The following is a 20,841-nucleotide window of genomic DNA, read 5'->3' as shown; positions in this document are numbered from 1 at the left end:
GAGTGAGAGTCATTTTAATAGTTCCTCTTTGTTCTTTGTAGTCATTTTTTGTCCTGAAAACAGGTGGTGAAAGCACCACCTAGTTACTCTGTTTTAATTTCAGAGTTGGAGAAATATGAACTCAGGCACCCTGTGCATGAGTCTGGTTCCATTTTGCCTGCAGAACTGCCAGTAACTGACACTTTTGGAAACAGAATCTCTAAGAATTTAGGTCCTTCCCTATAAAGAAAGCTCATCGTGGGCACTGGCTTTCAGAATGCTTAGTGGGAAACCTCAATAGAATAACCTTTGAAGAAGCAATGATATTTCTGTTTTCAGCAGACTCTGTTAGTATCACTTCCAGGAAATAATCCTATGTCTTGCACAGAGCGATGGACATGCAATGGTGTAATTTTGAAGTTGTGATTTTTTTAAATTTCTTGCAAATTTCCAGTCACTCAAAGATTATTTCAAACTGAAATAGATGCGTAGAATCTATAGGGCATCACTGACTCTGTCTTGGGAGAGGAGAGCAAAAGGATTCAGCTTTCAACTTAGCAAACTGGAGGCTAAGGTGATTATCAGCTCGCTCTTGAGGAAGGAGATACCAGGGCTGTTTAAAATGAAGGACAATCCTGTTGTCCACATAGGAAGGGGCATAATCTGGTTTTGAGTGTATTTGGGCTGAAAACTAAGGGGAGCTTTTTATCTATGGGAGGCATAAGGGTCTGGAAGGTGCTTCCATTGCAGGAGTGTTGGATGGAAAAGAAAGAGTTTTGAGATCGACCTTGATCAATTGATGGTCGGGATTTTATCCTCATATAGTAGAGACTCAGCTGTGATGACCCTTTAGATCCCCTTTGCCTTCTCTCTTTTGTCTCTAACACTGCTGCACAATTGCAGCATGTCTGTAAGAGAACAGGATGTGATGACCCCTTCTTCAGAAATGAAATTTTGCCTTTAAATAACTTTTGGGAAACATAAATTTTAAGCCTGAACGACAAGGGGCCTCTTTATGCGAGAGTTAAACTTCATCTCTACTTGGAAGTTAAAACTTACTAGTTCATTTTGTCGGTGGTTTCTTCATTTATGATCTTACTTATGAACAGCTTGCAGTTGTGGCTGGAGCAACATTTTCTCTCTTAGCCACGACAATTATGAGACCCATAAAAGTTACTAATGCGTGTTATGGCTGACTGAAGAGTCATGGAAAGCCATTTACCCTATTTCTTGATGCCCCTACAGACATTTTCATAGATATACTGGAGATAATGTAATACTTTGATCTTCATAATTATGATTGTTCTTTTATTGGTAGCTCTCTAATTATCTGCACGTCAGAACCAGTTGCTTTGCATATGTTACTGAAACTGAGTCATCATTATTAAAAAATAAAAATTATTTTCTCACAGGGTGTGATTCCTTAGTCATATTTTCCTCATTAGATTGTTGAAATGCACCTTTATTCTTCCCTATGAGGTGTTTATTGCTGATTGTCATTAATGCCAGAGGTGTTGATTTTATATCTCCTTCTCAGCCTTGTTGCATCATAACATCTGACCCAACAATTCCAAACATTTCCCAATGCTGTAACTTCATACCATCAACAGGTGCCTTTTCCCTGTCTCTCGGTCCCTCTCTTCTTTTTTTTGAATAGCTGATCTAACTATGCTTACTGCTGTAACCGTATCACAACGACTTAAACTTTAGTCTTTCTATTCTGTAACTCATGGGTATTTCCATGTCTTCTATGCATTTTTGGTCCACCATCCTGTGGACACAGCTCTTTGGCCCGAGATGGCTGTTGTGACTCAGTTTGGACATACCGATGTACTTCACAAGCCAAAAGAGCCAGGTCTCTCAAGGTGCCATTAACATTCATAACCCGTGCGATGACAGAAAGGGGTCAGACATTTTCTGTTGTAGAGGGCAGAGAGGCTCCTCAGCCATCATCTGAAGAGACCGTTCGAGCTTTGAAATCATATCTTCCCCTGGAAGACTTTTTGCTCATAATGCACCCCATGAACCTCTATAAATCAGAAAAGTTGGTTTGAAGTAGCGATGTTATGAAGCCTTTCCAGGTGCTGTTTACTCGCTGGTGAAATTGGATGCAGAGCCACAAACAGATACTCCCAACTGGCAAAAGGACCAAAAGTAGTCAGTGGTTTTCACAGAGATCCATTACTGGATATATGTCTGTAGTCACACAAGAGGGAGAGGACAACCTCAGAAACAACTACCCGTAATTAATGATGAGTCAACTGTGGTCTTGGTAAGAAGAGTGCTGCTCCCAGGAGTTTCATCAGGAGCTGCATCTGGGCATTCCTCATCCGTCGCCCATCAGCCTCCAGCACCACTCACCCGTGCATTTCTTCACTTTGTTCAGAGAGGAACTATTTCCATAGCCCCAGATTCTATTCTTACTTTTCTCTTATGTGACTCCCTGGGATGGACCTTTATACCTTGCACATGTGTAGACCTACAGAAAATCCTATTAAATATGAGCTATTTTAATTCTACAGTCTATCTAAATTGTTAGTTCGGTAGCCCTTCCTACCACTGAAAAAGGAAAAGTTTAAATGTAATTCCCAAGAGAAATTAAGCTCTTCCAGTACAGCAATCCTTTCCTGTTCTCTTTCTCTCTACCTGCTAGAATATGCTGTTATTATCAATGACGTTAGCTAATCAAATTCTAAATTCCTCCCTGCCAAAGCCCTTTTTTTTTCTTTCCTGTAGATCTTTTCAGAACAACAAGCAACTATCGCTTTTTCTAAGAACCATGGATGAAGTGAAGCGAGTGCCAGGAGCAGACAGTGAGACCAAGATACCCGATCGAACATATTACAATGTTTCTGGAGCATCTGCCAGCCTTAGACGGAGGCAGTGAGGCATGCTGTGCGTTCGGCACGCCTACGGCATGTTCCAGGCATTTTCCCCAGGACAGCTCTTGCCCCATAGGTAGAGGGAGGTTAGCGCCCCGTGAATCAGCGGTGATACGCAAAAGGCGTTGTGCTGTCGGCAGCAGGACTCCGCCGGTGATCGAACCCTGCTGCAGTGACTGGCAGTTTTGCAGTGCGTCCGCTCCTTTCGGTCTGAAGATTTTGCATAGCTTTGGTTTGGCAGATTTAACTTAAGACTTTTCATAGTGCTGCCTATTTCACAAAGACCTTACACTCTTAGGAATTAGTTCAGAAATGGGGAAAGACATACTGCAGCTCTGGTGTTCCCTTGACTTCTCTGGATGTGGAAGACTGTATTTTTGATCATTCTGATACTTCTCTGTGCTTCTGGAAGATTAGAAGGAAGCAAAATAACCTTTCAGCGCTTATTTATATACGCTAACTGTAGTTCAAGTTTCCATAATCCTGCCTCAAAAAAGATGTAGTCTTAAGCTGTTTTGCTTAAGTACAGCTGAGATGTGAATGAATTCTGGCAGCCTTTGGAGATGGAAGTCATGTTTGCATTTGCTTTACATCACTTTCTATACTGTTAAAACCTGAAATGAGCTTTTTTTCCTTTGGAGAAGGGCTTTTGTTCATACGAATTCCTGATGCTGGACTGAAAAAAGTCGGTTTGGAAACCCAGTTTTTCAACATGAATAGAAAGTATCTCTTGTTTGTGGATACTTACTGCAGACTGCAGTTACGATACCGTGATGGCAGGGCCAAGCCACATGATTACTTAAAGAAGACCTAACCTAAATAATAGTCTTGTAAGTTGTTTATGATGAGAAAACCTTTCATTCCATTACCCTAACAGAACAACACCCTCAGCCTTAGATAAAATGGCAAATGCCAGAGACCAGATTCAGTGGGTGGAGATGGGAACAAGAGGCACTTGTGACTGGATGAGACCCGGCTGATTTTGTGCGTCTGATGCACACAGTTATAGATTGAAAAGGGCTTCACTGTCGTCTTCAGAAAGCAAAATATGTATAAAATAGCTGTTCTAATTTAGTATTGCCCTCTCACCTCCAATTTTATTGTATATTTTATCTTCTTATGCAGAAAAATAAAGTATAGAAAATACTTTCAGTGGATGAAATGTGTCTCTCATTCCTCTTGAGGCATAGTATCAGCCAGTTGAGTGTACTGACAAAAATTGGGTTCTTGGTATTATATTGGTATTTAAATTGAAATTTCTATCATAAAATATAGGAATGTTTTTGGTGCATGACACTGAAGGAAACGGGCACATTGCCTTGTTGGCTATATTTCTTAACAGAAGTTAGCAATACGTAATTCTCTGCGTAGTCAAAGGTGTAGAAATGCTTGCTGTCAGGAAACCCATAGGTACTGGAACAGCCTATACTGAGTCACACCTTCCCGCAGGAACTCTAGCTATGATGAGCTGAGTAAAGCCAAAGATTAATGGACTCAGATGAGTCATTGTAGTGGCATTGAGCACAGTTTAGTACATTAACAGTTAATTAAATAATCTTCAGAGAGTTATCCATCATTGGTATTTTCTTTTGCCTTTCGCTCACATCATTCAGAGTGTCTTTAGTAAAAAGCAGCAAGGCAAGGGGCCAGAAAGCAATCTGTTAGTGCCCATCAGAAAACAAAATGGTAGATGGTTTGTCATTTCACAGGAAGGAGAAGAATTGTGTCAAGAATTGATTTCTGTTTTCAGCCTTAACACCTCGTGCTTTCGAGCAGAGTTCTGACAGTCTCACCTGACTGGCAGTTCCCATAGGCAGAGCTTGGAAGATGTCACACTTCATACAGCCTTCATACAGCCATGCTCAGCATTTGTGACATTTCCTGTAACTCAGTGATGTTATCTTGGCGTGGTGTCCGTTTTCTTAGTGCAAAATAGATTGTTCTGAGACTATGTTATGAAGTATGATAGGACAGCCTGTATTTGATTGGTTAGCTTGATAAATACCTGTTCAAAGTTTGTTAAATTAAATTTCTCAGACACTTTGGTTTTATTTGCGTTGCAGAAGTCAAGTTTTATTAGAGGCAGTGTTATCAGCAGAATTTAAGCCTTTAAACAAAGAACCAGTTGACAAAGGCAAGTTGAGTAAGAAAGAGAAGCATTGCAGAGTGGAAGAAGGGGCGATGAGGCAGGTGAGCAGGCGCTCCTTCCTCATTGTTCCAGCTGCATCAGCTGTGCTGCAGAAGTGCTCGGTTCAGTCTCTAGTTGTCCACGTTCAATGCGTCTTGGCTGGGAGGATGCCAGTATCGCTGCCGTTGCCTAGCACACTCTTGACTGTCCTGTGTAACGACAGAGCAAATGATTGCGTTAAGGGGAAATCTGATCTTTCCTGCTGAACTGAATTCTTTCACTTGACATGCTGTGTTGTCAAGAGAGCAGTGGGAGAAGCTCAGAGGCTCCAAGCCCAGCAATACCCTGGGCACTTTCTCAGAGCTGTATTTTTTTTTATTCCAATGAGCAAAAAAGCATGCCCCATCCTGTAAAGTTTATAATCTGTATTTTGTATTTAGGTAGAGTGAGGGGCAGGAAAGACTTTCTGTATTTTAACCCCTGATTCCTCTGTGACAGAGTCAATGAGGTTCTCTCACTCCTGGGCTACTGGATCTGGAAATCTTGCCCAGCCCAAAATACAAAACTTTTTTCTGACAGTATATATTGTATTCATTGGGGTAGATGTAACCCACTAATAGACATCCTTACAAAGTGTTGTCTTACCTGTCATGTCACCACACTGGGAATGAGAGTAGGAAGTAGAAGAATATGAATGGGATGATTTTCCACCTCCTTGATAAGCTCCTTGGGACGTACTGTAAAAGGAGAATAATTAATTCACAAAAAAGTCTCTAACCACTAGATATTCAGTCAAAAAAGACGCTGATGTAGTTCCATGGACAGGAAGCCCCTATTAGCGTAAAAATACACAAGGATTTTTTTATTCCCTTGCTCTAGTATGGAATACGTACACAATGTCTTGCTGTCCCTCCTGCAGCAGTGCCCGGTACTGAGCAATCTCCTGTTCCAGGCGGGTCTTGATGCCCAGGAGCATCTTGTACTCCTGGTTCTGGCTCTCCATCTCACAGCGGATGCTGGCCAGCTCCTCCTCTACAGAGTGAATCTGCCCTTGGATTTGTTGCAGCAGGCAGCCGTAGCGAGATTCGGTTTCTGCCAAGGAGTTTTCCAGGGAGTTTTTCTGGAAGTGGAAATGCAGGAGTTTAGGACCAGAGCTCTGCCCCTCCCTGCCCAACGCGGGAGTTTCCCGTTGCGAGGAGGGAAGGGCCCGCGGCGATCCTGCCCCACGTACCGTGCTGAGCTGCGCCTGCAGTTCGATCTCCAGGTTCTGCATTTCGCGTCTCAGTTCCGTGAGCTGGTGGCTGCTCGTCTGGATGTCCTGGCTGCTAGAAGTGACCTGCCGGTTGACTTCTTCAATCTGCGGGAGTCAAACCCCAAAGACACTTTCTGAGTGAGAAGATCCCCTGAGGGAGCAGATTGGCTGACTGAGAACTAGGGTGGCCAGGGAGCCTCTGCCTTTCATCCTGGCCTCACGGAGGACAGCCTAGTCATTGCTCCGTAGGTCCTGACGTTCCACCCGCCTTTGCGCGTCAGACCTGGCCCGTTCCCCCTCTGCCACTGCAGTCTTTCCCAGCAGCCCTTTCCTTCCCGCTCCCCAGCTGTGCAAGTGAGGTGCGGGTGAGCAGCCTCCCCCTTTTAGCCAACGGCATTGCGTGCCCAGTGCCAGGGTGTCGGGGTTTTCCCGCAGACGGAGACTCCTCTCTGTGCGTTGCTACGTACCTTGACTTCATACCACTGCTCAACCTCTCTGCGGTTCTTCTCGATGATCTGCTCGTATTCGTTTCTCAGGTCGTTCAGTATCTTTGTCAAGTCTTCGCCAGGAGCAGCGTTGACCTCCACGCTCACGTCGCCACCAGTTTGGGACTGCAGCTGTCTCATTTCCTGCAGAGAGTCCCAAGAGAGGAAGAAAGAGCACGGGTCATTTCTAGTGTTGGGGACAGCGGGCAAAGCAGTATCAAGGTACAAAGGGATGGCAGTCACGTGACATAAGGCCGAATTGACTTGATGTGTGACTTTGGGAACCCTGAGGAATCCAAGGACTGTGTCTTGGCCATGCTATTTATCACTGAATCGTACCTCCTCATGGTTTCTCTTGAGAGCGATCAGCTCATCCTTCAGGGACTCTAGCTCAGATTCCAGTGAAGATCTAACCAGAGTCAGGTCATCCAGGATGTTTCTCAAGCCATTAATATCAGCCTCCACAGTCTGACGGATGACCAGCTCATTCTCATACCTGTACCACAGACAAGAGAGACAGAGAAATGGGGAAATGAGATGATGACAGTCAATAGCACACATCTTACCAAGGTCAGTATGCCAGTAAAACATGAAGACTCAGTAACGCCACTGGGGGCAATGCTCCCTTGTCTCCTGAGATTATGAGCGAGATGTGAAATGCATGTAAGGTTCACAGAGGGGCACTCACTTCATTCGGAAGTCATCAGCAGTCATCTTGCTGTTATCGATGTCCAGAATCATTTTGTTATTGTCCACAGTGGCAGAAATGATCTGCAAAAGGGGAAGTTGGAGAGGAGTCTTTCTGTGTTCAAGACACCCAGGACAGGAAGAAAAGAGAACCCAAATCTTTGGTAGCGCTTTTTTGCGGGTCTTGGAATTGTTTCCTGCAGTAATGCAGGGGCCACAAAAAGTTGTTGAAATGCCATGCCACAAGAACTGGTGTGTGCAAGATTTTGGCTTCCCCAAACATTCTGGTGAAAGAATATTTTGATGGAGGAAAGAATACAAGAACATTTATGCTGGGAGATCACCAATACCTATGGGTTTCTGCACCCTGGATGTATAAGGAAGTGTAGTCTTTGTCCCTGATGCTGCAATTAGTCTTATTAAAAAAGCTGATTGTAAGGGAAGGCCTTGGTCCTTCCATCTGGTACATGTAGGAGTGTGCAGAGACAAAGGGAGTTCAGATCTTGCAGTCCAGGTGCTTTGGCTTTGCGCTCCATCCAGCTGAACTGGGTGGGAGCAGAGGGAAAGACTGGAAACCACACACGCCTGGTCTGGAGCCACCTGTGCAACGTGGGATTTCAGCAGTGACGTGCGCCAGCACGTTTGGGCCTGGTGGAGCCGTCCGCGGTGCCTCGGGCTGTGCCCCCCGAGCACATCCCTGTCGCCTGTGGGGTGGCGTGGGGGTTTGCTTCCCCAAGAGACGGGAAGCGCAGCTCAGCAGGTTTCTGCCTGCGGTACCACCAGCCAGGCCGTCCGGGAGCTCCCTCCCACCCCTTCAGAGCCAGCGCCAGAGGGAAGGAGGAGGTCCCTACCAGTGAGAACAGCGTGCGGGGGATGGCGCCACGTTAGTCGGGGCTATCCTACCTGATTTTGGAGTTGTTCGATGGTCTGGTAGTAGGAGGTGTAGTCCTTTGAAACACTGGGAGCTTGTTTCCTGTACCACTCCCGGATGTGGTGCTCGAGCTGAGCGTTCTCTTCCTCCAGCCGTCGCACTTTGTCCAGGTACGCAGCCAGGCGGTCGTTGAGGTTCTGCATGGTGACCTTCTCATTGCCGCTCAGAAGCATGTCCCCCCCAGCACCAAAGCCTCCTGCAAAGCCACCACCGAAGCCTCCTGTAAAACCACCACCGAAGCCTCCTCCCAGGCCTCCGCCAAAGCCACCCGTAAGGCTGCCAGCGCTCATGCCCCCTCCGTAGCCCGTGCTGCACGCTCCCCCACCATAGCTTCCACCGCCTATGACAGAGGAGGCATATCGCCTGCAGGAGACGGAGGAGCTCCTGCCACTGCCGCCACCGCAGCCGCCTCCACCTCCGCCGCTCCTGTACGAGGTACTAGATGTTCTTTTGATGGTGCAGCTCATGGTGGAAGTAATCAGGTATTCAGCCCCAAATGCAAAGCCCACTGCACAGCTCGACCCAGAGAATCAAACTGCAGCCTCCTGTCCTCGCTGATGGCTCTTTATACCTTGCTGGTGGGTGTCACCTGTAGGCAGTCCGGCTTCCCATGGAGTCTGCCAGCCTCAGTGCTCATGCCAAAAGTGATGCGCTAAGGAAATTTTGTCTGAGGTAAGTAAAATGCATTACCATTGTGTTCAAGTATGTGTCTGTTGATTCACACAAAGCATGCACTATAATTTTATGTGGGTGGCTCTTTGTTGGATATTTTGTTGGATAATATAATATCTCATAGCTTCTATTAATCTGGCAATATATCGCTAGTAATAGGAGTTAATGAAGGCTCCGCCTTGGTTGTCTGCCTCCCTCAGTCTTCTGTGTGGCGAAATTCAGTATTTCAGCCTTTGTCTTCCTCCTGTGATCACAGACAATGATTCGTAAGCTTAGCAGCCTCCAAGGGACTCTCATTCATTAATTTATTCAAAAGTTACATTTGCTCTTTAGAAATCTACTTTCATTTACTGAAATAAATTATTAATTTTTAAAACTGCATTCCCACGTCTGTTAGAGAAGAGAACTTTACACTGAATTTTTTACTCTGTTGTCACTCCTAATATTGTGGAAGGTTCTGCTGGTATTTAACTTCTTCTGAAAGTGCAGGATGGTGATTTCAGTCATTTTTCTTGTTGAAGAAATTGGGGTGACAGCCACAAAAGTAGTATTTTGCAAGGGATAAGATATAAAATCTTTTCCTATAAAACAGCCATTAATTTTATTGTAGCTATTTTAAATGGACTCAGAGGAAATTGAGAGGAGAAATTTCTGATATTTCATATTTTCATAATCATATTAAAAATAGCCATTTCTCAGAATTCTATAATGCAGTAAAAAAGTCTGATGAAAAGATATAGTGCCAAAGATTAGATCTGAAAAAATATAATAATTATCTGAACTTGTTACAGTGAATTGTGTTTGCCAATGGTGAGAGAATATCTTGCAACACAAAATGCAGAGCAAGATACAGTTGGGTATTTTTTTCCACCGCCTATGCAATATGGGATGTTCAGTGAGTTGCTTTTTCCGTCTTTACTAATCAAGCTTCTATGGAACTGAGAAAAGCCTCGAACAGAAACAAATTCTCGGGTTTCCAGCTGTGCATTAAATATAACTCCTCCAGAAGAGTCATTTGGCTGGTACAAAGGAAGCACAAGGAGCTGGTGGAACCTCCTGTGAATTACCGCCTCAAAATCAGCTTATCCACAGTGAGGGAGGATGAATTCAACCTGGAAGTATTTTAAGACAAGATTCCATGGTACAGAAGAAGAAATAAACTCATTGAAATTAGCACAATAAGAGTGAGAAGGGATTGAGTCACCTCACGGATGAAGGTACGCATCAGAGGAGGGAGTGGGATTGTTTGAGTTTGAAGACCGTGTGCCTGGATGTGCCCCGTGGGTGTACAAAGAGCTGGGGCTGGAGTCCTGAGCAGGAGCACCTTTCGATTGTGCTTTGCTCTGCGCACATAGGTGCTGCCGTTCAGCTTCCCAAACACCCGGTGAAACGGCGCTCCTACCTGCCTGCCTCCGGAGCCGCGTGGGGGCCAAGGAGACTGCGTACGGCCAAAATTCCCGCTCCCACCGTGCTTCTGAGAACCGACAGACAACTACTCGAAAATAATACAGCTTCGCCCTGGGTGAAGCCATATTCTGCAGAGTCTTCTGTTTGGGGGGGGGGGTTAATAGGTTTATGATTTTACAATAGGCTTTCATATATCCATATATCTAATTTTCTTCTTTTATTATAAGAATTATATAGAAAGGCTTGTCAACAAAATATTGTTGAATTGCAAGGGGAGGGGTGTGAACTGTTACCACGAGAATGTTATCTGCTATCTGTAGAAGTGCTTAGTCTTTAGAGACTTAGTATGTGATGAGACATAAACTTGGGGTGCTGAATCCCAGAGCTTGAATTCTGCTGCCTAAAGGCACGTCCTTGTAGGTACTGCTGGTGGCTTCCACAGACCCTGGAGATGTTTGCTCCGACTCCAGAGGGAAAGGGACTTCAATGTGTGGGAAATGCTCCTTAAGAGAGAAACAAGATTTTGAACTTGTGAAAGTGAAACCGAATCATTAAAAAATCCACAAAATTATGACTTATCAACTTTTTGTCAACTAACTTTAATTAGAAACACCTTCATGTCAGTCGTGATTTTGCATACTGCTGTGTTTAGAGAGAATGCTGTCATATCCTTGGTCACGATGTGCCTCCTTCTGAGGGTGAAACACTCTCAGGTACTACCTAGTGCACATGCAGAAGTTTTTCTGTACCTTTTCCACCATTCCCTGAATCTTTTCCAGCTCTATCGTGTTATTTTTGAGACAGGGTCACCAAAGTCACAGCGCTCAAAATACAGCCCAGGGTATCCATGTGCCTCAGACTGATACAGTGGAATTAATGATGTTCTTCATTTTGATCTTCTGTATATTGAATGGAGAATCATCTCTGCAGCCACAGCCTTCAGGGGGACATAACCCCAAATTTCATAGTTCTCCATGGAAGACCCCAGCCAGATTCCATTCAACCAAACATTCTCACTGTCTAGATCCACAGGGTTTTCCTCAGTCTTTGGTCTTCAAGATACAGTGAGATTCCTTATTCCTCTCTCATACTCTCTTCTAATTTCCTCAGCCACACCAGTGACTTTCTGCTGAAACTCCTTCGTTCCCTCAAGCTGGATCTCCTACTAGATGCTGTCTCCATTCTGCCTATTTTAACCCCTTCTGAACTTCATCGTATGATGTGTAGCACTTGGTGCCTGTTGGGCAGCAAGGTAATTACCAGACAGGAAAATAAATACTCTTTAAAGTTTAATTTAAAGTGTAGATTGACAGCTGTGGAGGTAGTTGTAACATAGAAGGTGCAAGAGGTACCCTCTAGAGGGCTCTGGCATAAGCGCAGTTGATTACTTTGAAATAATCCACATACCGTTTGCTATGAACATCACGTCTCTTTCCAGATGATGTGTGTAGTCCAAGTATCTAAAACAAAGAAATAGAAATCAGCGCTACTAGAATCTAATTCCTGTTGTGTGTCACTGGAAGTATTTGTGTAGCACAAACAAGTCTGCAAAACCTGGTTCATGCAAGCCCAACACAAACAAATACAGACTTTGGTTTGGTGTAGGTCAAGTATTTCTGTTTCCCTGAATGGTTTCCAAGTGTTGAGAAAGTTCACATGGCAATGTGACCTGTATTTCTGGAAATTAATTTTGCGTCTGTTCTCTTGATCCACACCCTTGTGCGTCAACCTGTTTCACCTCTCGTCAATGGTGCCAGCTCCTGTTCCACACAAACCGCGTTTTCTTTGACTCTTTACTCACCGCTACAGGCCACTGCCTGAGCACGCAGCCCTGCACCCGCAGTTCAGCCTGCAAGGTCACGTGCGAGTGAAACACACCCCTCACTTGTGCAGCCCAGGGTAATTGTGGCCCCTCGTTTGCCCGGGATACTCTGCTAGCCTTCGGAGCTCGGGCCGCTGTGTGCCTTTTTTTAAAACTTGGCTTCACCATAGACATACTCTCCAGGCTGGGGCTAGGGCAGAGCCTTCTGCAAACAGCTGCGTGAGCGGAGCCTGCCTCGGGGCGACTACGGGGAGACTGGCGTGCCGGGCAGGCGTTAGGATTTTGTGTTAGGATTTTATGTTCCTTTCCAGGTTTTCCACTGCTGGGTTTACTTGCGAGCTGCACAGCCTATAGTTGACGTCCGTTCCGTGTTGTCCAGGTGGTAGCTGTACAATGCACTAAGAATTTCAATGAGTCTGAGGAATTCAGATGCCAACTTCTCATTAAAATTAATAAAGCTGTGGTTTACGATCTGCCTACTTAGGCAGCCCTCTCTCCTCCAAAATATCATGCAGAAATTCCTGAGATTCCTCAAACGCACCAGAGACTGCTTTGAAAGGCCTGGGACAATACATGGTGTTTCCTTTGATCTCTGAATTTGTTAGTCCTCAGAAGGCAAAGTTATTTTTTTTAGCTATGTCTCTGGAAATGGGTTTTATCCATGGGGGTGGGCTGCAATGAAACAAGCTGCTGTTTGTTTTTGTGAACAAAGTTGTCCTAGTTGCTGGAGAAAGCTATACTAGAATTTCTTTGAAATAATGACTGTAAAAAAGCATATCAAAAAGCTGGACAGAAGCAAATGCAACTCCCAAAAGATAGCTAATAACAGGAGAGTGCTTGCTGATTATTTGTTTGGTGAGTTGCTCCGAGCCGTTGGAGCAGCCAAGCAGTCAGATTTTTTGCAAACTGGTCCGGAATGTTTTTAAGTAACAGCTGGATGTGGCTGAAAGAGTTTGTGTTCATTTTCTTCACAGTACAGATCTTCCTATACCCAAAAGTAAACATTCCCGGTACTTTCACATGTACTTCGTTCGTTTGTCACAGGTAGAAGGCAAATATTGCTGCTAGTATTAACATTTTATGGAGGAGAACTTTGTAAAGATCCTGTAAATTATATTTCCTTTTAACTCCTTTTTCTTGTCTGTTCAAAAACAGATCGCTAGTTTGTGCATTTCCAGTTTAAACCAATGAGTGTCAGAGAAGTTTTTGTGAATCACAAATTGAAACATTCAGTTTACAATCATGGTTCTGTAATCATTCATGTTTCTTTGTGTCAGGCCTGGGTGCACACTCATCTGATGCCAGCTTTATTAGCGTTCATATAGTACTGAGCTTCTGCAGTCTGTTCTGGCCGATATTCGACTGCTATCGGGTCTTAGAGCTCAGCGCCGCAAGAGTATCTGGCATGTCATTAAAAACCAAAGGCACAGCACAGGATGCCCGAGGCAGATTATGATCTGCCCTGAATGCCCCGAAATGGTGCTTTAACTCTACATTTCATTATCAACTATTGTAATGTATCATCAACTTTTCTGCCTGGAGGCATGTGTTGGCATGGCTTTGTATTTTCTTTTCAAGTGTTTACACTTACAGAATGGAAGAAAACCTACACACAGGATTCTGGTTGCATCAGACAGAAAGGAAGTTTTATTAGCGACATTTTCCTGATACAGAACAACCCAAGTGACAGATTGAATCTGCAAAGCAAGTAGCTCAAGTGCCAGTGATTGAAGCCACAAGGCATTCCGGGCAGAGGGAGCGCAGAGCGTGCGTGGCAGGCGGGCGGGTGGCCCAGCTGAGTAGCTGTGATGGGCCCTTCTGGATAGGTGGCATCAGCAACGTCGAGGAACTGTTAGGAGCATTTGTCTTTCCTCAGGAGCATGGGGAATGCAGGGGATTCGGGCCAATTTCTGTTTGAAAGGTCTTGCACTGTAGTTTCCTCAATGTATATTCTCAGTCAAAAGATTTTCTTCCATACCCTGTTTAGAAATAAAGCAAGCATTACTTTCTTCAGTACTGGCACTGAATCTCTGAGGCACCAGTATTTACCAGGCAGAAAAGAAGCTTGATTAGGTGATAGGTGACCGTAAGCATTCCAAAAGCATAAAGGAAAACTTCAGCATGGTGCAAAAGCAGCGGTATTTATGAGGTTCTGCAAAGAATGAGAGCTCATGTCACCCACAAAATTGAATAGAAATTGAATGTGTTTCTTAAGCAGAGTTGATCCTTTGCACACAAATAGGAAAGAATTTTTAATAAAAGTAAATTAACACTTCCCAGAAATTTTAGTTTATCCTTGGTACTGTTAACGTCCAGGAGAGGATGTTGATAGGGTGTATAAATTAGTAAGGATGGGACTGAGAGAACAGTGTGACCATACAGCAGTTCTCACCTTGGCTTTCACCACCAGTCCTGCAGGACTGAGACTGGGAAGATGAAGAGTAGGAGTGGGAACCACTGATGCCTCCTGAGATCCTTCCTCCTCCTCCTCCTCCTCCTCCAACAACACTACTGCATCCACCACTGCCTCCCCCTCCTATTCCTCCACTTCCTCCTCCCATTCCTCCTCCTCCCATTCCTCCTCCCATTCCTCCTCCCATTCCTCCTCCTCCCATTCCGCTGCTGGAGGAAATGCTACCACCTCCATATCCACCACTCATGCTACCACCTCCTCCTCTTCCTCCTCCAGAAGAATAGCCACCACCTCCTGTTCTACCACCTCCCATGCCTCCTCCCATGCCTCCTCCCATGCCTCCTCCCATGCCTCCTCCCATGCCTCCTGCTGGGATTCTGCAAAGAGAGAGAAAGAAGGAGAAAAAACGTTAATCAAATGCATTTTTGATCTCAGAATGACAGATACTACACAGAAGCCTGCACTTCTCTTGTCTGTACTTCTCCTTTTTAGAACCTAGCACAGATCAGCAATACAACTGATGCCATGCCAAAAATCAGCCTCCCTTTCAATTTCAGCCTGAATGCAAGAGTTTTTGCTTTTCGCACATTCTGCTCAGATATTTCTTGCAAGATTTAGCATTGCTGCTTTATCAGCGTATGATGTCACTGCGCTCCAAATTGGAAAGGCAGAAAATGAAGCTTTAGATGTTCTTTCAGACGCCACTTATAAGCAGAAGCAGGCTCACTGCATAAGGGAAACTGAAGGAGCTTGAACCTTCAGAGAATTGCACACTGAGACTTTTATGAAGGTTTGGAAAACTATGGTCGTTTTTCTGGCTTACAGTCTTTTCCAAGGTGACTTCTGTCTGTTCAGTTCCTGGCCTTTTCTGGAACCTTCTGGTGAAGGTAAGGCTCTGTACGTGGGCTTCCCTGTCCAGCCCCAAATCGGTAGTTCAGAATTTCTGCGTTAATTTTCCCTCACATGATTTATATTCTGAACAGGTTTGCCCAGAAGGGTATAGTACCTCAAACCTGGGAGGCGATTGGTCAGGATAGCTGAATTAGCCTCATTCCGGTACAGAATCTGCTTTGCAAATCTAGACCGTTAATTTCCTGTCTTTGTGACTAATCTAGCAACCCTGGCTTCCACATAATGCTGTGTTCTTTTGTCAGTTTACATACACGAGGTCTTGCTGTCCTTCCTCGAGCAGTGCCCGGTACTGAGCAATCTCCTGTTCCAGGCGGGTCTTGATGCCCAGGAGCATCTTGTACTCTTCATTCTGGCTCTCCATCTCACAGCGGATGCTGGCCAGCTCCTCCTCCAAGGGGCCGATCATAGCCTGGATCTGCTGCAGTTGCATGTTATAGCGACGTTCTGTGTCTTCCAAGTTGGATTGCAAAGAGTCGATCTGCAAATGGAAAACAAAATACAGTGTTTATGGGAACGTGGCAAGTTTAACTCATTTTTGTGGAAAAATCGGAGATCTTCACAAACCAGAAAAAAAGCATATCTTTGAAGAAAAGTAATCCGGTATCCCATTCCCCAGAGATGGAGTACTTTCCAGGTGTAACCATTCTTTCATTCTAGTGACACATACAGCCTGTGTCACAGGTGAAGCAGAAGCAATACCTGTACTTACCATGCTGATTTGCGACTGCAGCTCAATTTCCAGGCTTTGATATTCACGTCTCAGCTCAGAGATCTGTTGGTTGCTTGATTGTATCTCCTGGCCACTGGAGTGGACTTGTTGATTAACTTCTTCCATCTGAAAAATTCACATACAAAATTGAGGCATTGTTGATAACAAAAAACATTGTGGGGTTATCATAAAAGCACTGAGAAAGCAATTAATAAGAATGACGAAGGATGTAATGCAGACTGACTGTTTCCCACATGCCCCTCTGCTAACGCACGCTGTAATTCACCTTGCTACCAGAACACAGAGATCCTACATGCTTTACCACATAACCTTAATACTCCAGAACTGACCTGTTGCAGTAAGCTGCTTAAAGTCATTTGAAGTTAATGTCCCTTAAATAATACATGATACATCGCCTTTCCTTTACTGGATGTAAATAGGTCCAGTTCTCTGTGAAAGATTTAGTAACCAAAAAACCCTGGTGCTTTACCTTGGTTTCATACCAGTTTTCCACCTCTTTCCGGTTGTTCTCAATAAGCCGTTCATATTCACAACGCATTTCATTTAATTTTTCCATCAAATTAGTGCCAGGAGTAGCATTGACCTCCACACTGACATCACCACCGGATTGTGTTTGCAGTCCTTTCATTTCCTGGGAAAAAACCACAGAAAACCCCACCAGGTTCTCAGAGGGTGAAGGTAAGGAGAAATGTCGTAGTTTCAAATAAAGGAAAAGAGGGGGAGACAAATCCTCACACGGGCGCATCGCTCCTGCAGAGGGGCCCTCATCTGCCCTTGGCCTGAAAGGGAACAACTCTGCCATTCCTAAGCCAAACCTTACAGTGAACAGCAGCCAGGCACCACATACACAGCGGCCCTGCCGTTTTCTCCTCAGGGTCATAAGGAATTCTATGCAGCGTGCTCTTTGTGAAAATCCTTTTATGTATTTTTCTTCTCATTGCAAATATCATTGCAGATAGTATAAATATTTTGACTCCTCCTGATATTCTATCCAATTTTCCTTCCATGAGTTCAGCAACAAACTTGTACTTTGTACTGAAAGCCATTCATTTCCCCAATCTCATTTTGCCACATGTTGACCTAGGTGCCTTACTACATCAGCTGTGGGCAGCTATGGATGCTACGTACTCCTGAAAATCAAAGCCAGATTGTGTCACGTTGGACAATCAAAGCCAGCGGCCAAAATCTGGTTACTGCTAGTGGAAGAAATCCACAGGAAATTCTCCGAGTGTTGAGTTTTCATTAGTTATTTTTTTAAAGTGTGGAGAAACTTACCTCTTCATGGTTCTTCTTAAGATAGATCAACTCCTCTTTTAGGGATTCAAACTCTGTCTCCAAGTCAGATCTGGCTAGAGTCAGTTGATCCAAAAGTGGACGTAATCCATTAATATCACTTGCCACGCTCTGGTGGAGGGTATATTCAGTTTCATACCTGAAGGCAGACAAGACAGGTAGTAAAAGTGCTGCCAGACCTCTTTGTTTGTTATCGTGATTATGAACAGTTCCCACCAGTACATCTTTGGTCTTTAATCCCATTGCTCAGTTCTTAAAAGAAAGGCCCTAATTCTCCTTCCATCTCCAGTAGGTTTGTTTGATTTCAGTACAATTTCTCTCTGTGAGATTTATATGAGGATTATGCTTATAAAGCTACATGCAAGGATGGAGAAACTGAAAATGTAGTCCTTTAAATGGCACTCTTCAATAACTTGTCTGGACAAAAATAATAACGGAAGACTAACAAAATCATTCTCAGAATGCTTTTCCCAACAATTCTATATTCTGTCAGTGGAGCCAAGAGGCTATAGCGTCTACAAAGACGAACTGGCAGTCTGAACTCGGGGCGGGTAAAGGGAGGCAAGATGGAACGAGAGAGGAAGGGAGAGACTCACTTCAGTCTGAAGTCATCCACAGTCATTCTGGTGTTGTCGATGTCAAGAAGGATCTTGTTAAGGTCCACATTTGCACCAACGATCTGAAAGGGAGAGGGCAGATGTTACTGGGTCAGTTGTCTTTTCAGTCTGACACACAGATAGAGGGAAGAAACACCTGGGCAGAAACACATTTCAGAATATCTTTATGGTAACGTCAAGCCTGACTGGTGCTGCAGGAGCTAGAGAGAGAGAGAGAGAGAGAGAAGAGTTTATTGCTTCCAGTTAGAAGAAAGTGCCTTTGCTGTCAATTTTAGTTTACAAATATCCGTTAAAAATGTAATACCTTGTTGGAAGGAATAACTAAACAAACTCCTCCTATTCCAAAAACAGTGGGACAACATAATTGCCATTGCATTTGGCAACAACCGTATTCATGTAGGAGATACGAGACTATTACATGGCTGAGGGCTGGAATTAGACTAAAAACACAAAAAGATGCAATTAATATAGCCATAAGCAAGCCATGATTATATCTCCTGTTGAAGAGAGTGAGGAACTAAGAAGCAAGAGCCCAGCGTTGAAGGGAGCACTGGACAGGCCCCGTAACGGGTGCAGGAGGAATGGTCTGCCACTGCACCAAACCATGCTACTGCGCCCAATACAAGCGTGCCAGAATACGCATCTCACCCACCCCAGAGAAACCCTGGTAGTCAGGCTTTGTCACCACACCGGTCTGCTTCCGGGCTAAAACAAAGGAGGGAATATATTGCCCCAAATAGGGATGTCGTGCTGCAGGAGGCAAGTGCTGTTCTAAGGAGAATCCGTTCAAAGTTAGTCAAATTACATCATACCTGGTTTTGCAGTTCTTCAATTGTTCTGTAATATTGGCTGTAGTCCCTGGAAAGAGTGGGACCGTGATTTTTATACCACTCCCTGATCATGTGTTCAAGTTGAGTATTTTCATCTTCCAAGTGTCGCACTTTATCCAAGTAAGAAGCCAGGCGATCATTAAGGTTCTGCATGGTCAGCTTTTCATTTGTGGAGAGCAAGCCGGCATCTTCACCAAACCCCACTCCACCAAAACTACCTCCACCATAGCCACCACCACCACCAAAGCCACCACTGCCCCCGAAGCCGCTAAATCCACCTCCACTATATCCACCACCGCCAAAACTACCTCCACCAAGGCCAGCTCCATAACCACATCCCATTCCCCCGAAACCACCCCCACCTGATCCAAATCCTCCTCCCATACTTCCACCGCTCATTCCTCCTCCATAACTACCACCGCTCATTCCTCCTCCATAACTACCACCGCTCATTCCTCCTCCATAACTACCACCGCTCATTCCTCCTCCATAACTACCACCGCTCATTCTCCCACCATAGCTACTGCGGCTAATCCTTCCACAACTGCCACTGCTAAAGCCCCCTCCGTAGTTGCTCCTGGAAACTCCTCCACCAAAGCTTCTCCCAGAAAAGCCTCCGCTTCCTCCAGAAGAGGTGTATTTTCTAGTGGACATTGAGGAGTATCCACCAGACTTGCGTACTCCACAGCTGCTACCCCCTCCACCACCTCCACCACTACATCCTCCACCACCTCCACCACCTCCACTGCTAATTCTAGTGGTACTAGTCGAAGACTTAGTGCCACAGCTCATAGCGACAGCAGGGAAGAGTCTAACCGCAATCCCAAATTTAGGTGCACAGCCCGATAAGATTCAGGACTGCAAATTTCCATCCCCAGCTCTCTGTATTTATACATTTGACAGTGGGTGTCACCATCAGGGTGTTTCCTTCTCCCAGGGCATTTACCAACCTTATTGTTTGTGCCAAGAATAATTTGCTGAACAATATTTTTGTGCTGCTATCGCAGGCAATCGAGCCTATTGCTGGGTTTATGGTGTTTGTTTAAGACCAAGCATTTCATTTCTTTTTGGGTGGCATTCTTTTCATTTAGCTTTTTCTGGAATAGGTGGTCTTTTGCCTCGTGCAGCCTGGATCTGCTTTACACCGGAAAAGCCACTTTATCCAGGTTTGGGGTGAAGCTAGTGTTGAGATAATGTGCACCTGATGGAACTACACAGAGAGAACTTTTGTTCTCAGTTCTTCCCTAAAAGAAAGACGAGGCCCAAATCTCTCATGTTAGACTGCGGATTTATTTGTTCAATTATTAATCTACTTTCTTTGCTAAGACTTTTGTCGCTGCTATTGTCAAAGGCTATTGTTCTCTTTTGCTCTTTCATATTTTGTGCATTTAAGATCTTCTACACTGCTTATATTCTTTTCCTCACTATCCATGATAGTGCAAGAGTTTTATTAATAGGACTGTATAACTTGTCTGTTTAGATTGTCCAGCTTGCGTATCCCTGCCATCACTTAGAGAACGTATTTATTTACATGAGAAGTCTATTTCAAGCAATGCACTGGGATTCTTATTTAAACGTCAAAATCCTTCCTTTGTGAAGAAAGCGATAGGACAGCACACTAGATAGCTAAGTCCTAGAAATCAAAGAGGCAAAAAATATTGGATTTTTTTCACCAAAGAGCTGTTGATCTAAAATAGTAGGAAGATTAAGGATACTTTAATTGTATTATAAAGTCAACTGTAGCACAATTAGAAGCTGTATTAATGCAGACAATGACCTATAAACTACTGTGTGGGAAGAC

At 44.5% G+C, this 20,841-nt stretch overlaps 2 protein-coding genes and 1 long non-coding RNA gene across 5 annotated transcripts in view; 1 reads left to right on the top strand and 2 right to left on the bottom strand.

Moving 5' to 3' along the window:
- LOC148054237 (uncharacterized) overlaps positions 1 to 20,841 on the top strand; it is a 170,353-nt gene that overhangs the window by 82,362 nt on the left and 67,150 nt on the right. The gene's annotated exons all lie outside the window — the stretch shown is intronic.
- On the bottom strand, positions 5,179 to 8,811 carry LOC104009859 (keratin, type I cytoskeletal 19). 3 transcript variants are annotated; one of them, XM_087769829.1, is made up of 9 exons: positions 8,577 to 8,811; positions 8,317 to 8,540; positions 7,415 to 7,497; positions 7,066 to 7,222; positions 6,709 to 6,870; positions 6,221 to 6,346; positions 5,883 to 6,109; positions 5,635 to 5,726; positions 5,179 to 5,198 (listed from the first exon to the last, which is right to left on the bottom strand). In XM_087769829.1, the coding sequence occupies exons 1-9, from the start codon at positions 8,809 to 8,811 to the stop codon at positions 5,179 to 5,181; spliced, it is 1,326 nt and encodes a 441-aa protein (XP_087625955.1). The 3 variants fall into 3 exon arrangements, with proteins under 3 accessions (XP_087625955.1, XP_087625954.1, XP_087625953.1); XM_087769828.1 differs by having other exon boundaries at positions 8,317 to 8,564; positions 8,598 to 8,811; XM_087769827.1 differs by having other exon boundaries at positions 8,317 to 8,811.
- LOC104009908 (keratin, type I cytoskeletal 19) lies at positions 13,937 to 19,832 on the bottom strand. Its single transcript, XM_087770449.1, has 9 exons — positions 19,541 to 19,832; positions 19,023 to 19,468; positions 18,190 to 18,272; positions 17,576 to 17,732; positions 16,770 to 16,931; positions 16,280 to 16,405; positions 15,822 to 16,048; positions 14,638 to 15,035; positions 13,937 to 14,224 (listed from the first exon to the last, which is right to left on the bottom strand). Exons 1-9 carry the CDS (start codon positions 19,830 to 19,832, stop codon positions 14,199 to 14,201), a joined length of 1,917 nt encoding a protein of 638 aa, XP_087626575.1. The 3' UTR covers positions 13,937 to 14,198.

This window comes from Nipponia nippon, unplaced genomic scaffold (assembly GCF_047370975.1).
Source record: "Nipponia nippon isolate SJK-2023a ecotype South Korea unplaced genomic scaffold, ASM4737097v1 scaffold_32, whole genome shotgun sequence".
Lineage (NCBI taxonomy): Eukaryota > Metazoa > Chordata > Aves > Pelecaniformes > Threskiornithidae > Nipponia > Nipponia nippon.
Note: the sequence above shows the minus strand (reverse complement) of the source record. Positions and strands in the feature narration are given on the sequence as shown.

Coding starts and splice junctions, on each gene's coding strand:
- LOC104009908 (XM_087770449.1), bottom strand. CDS start 19,832: ATGAGCTGTGGCACTAAGTCTTCGACTAGTACCACTAGAATTAGCAGT. Junction 17,733..18,189: donor GTGGATGACTTCAGACTGAA/GTGAGTCTCTCC, acceptor GTCTGCCTTCAG/GTATGAAACTGAATATACCC. Junction 16,406..16,769: donor AAAACTGGTATGAAACCAAG/GTAAAGCACCAG, acceptor TGAATTTTTCAG/ATGGAAGAAGTTAATCAACA.
- LOC104009859 (XM_087769827.1), bottom strand. CDS start 8,811: ATGAGCTGCACCATCAAAAGAACATCTAGTACCTCGTACAGGAGCGGC. Junction 7,498..8,316: donor TCGAACAACTCCAAAATCAG/GTAGGATAGCCC, acceptor CCCCTTTTGCAG/ATCATTTCTGCCACTGTGGA. Junction 6,347..6,708: donor AGCAGTGGTATGAAGTCAAG/GTACGTAGCAAC, acceptor TGACTCCCGCAG/ATTGAAGAAGTCAACCGGCA.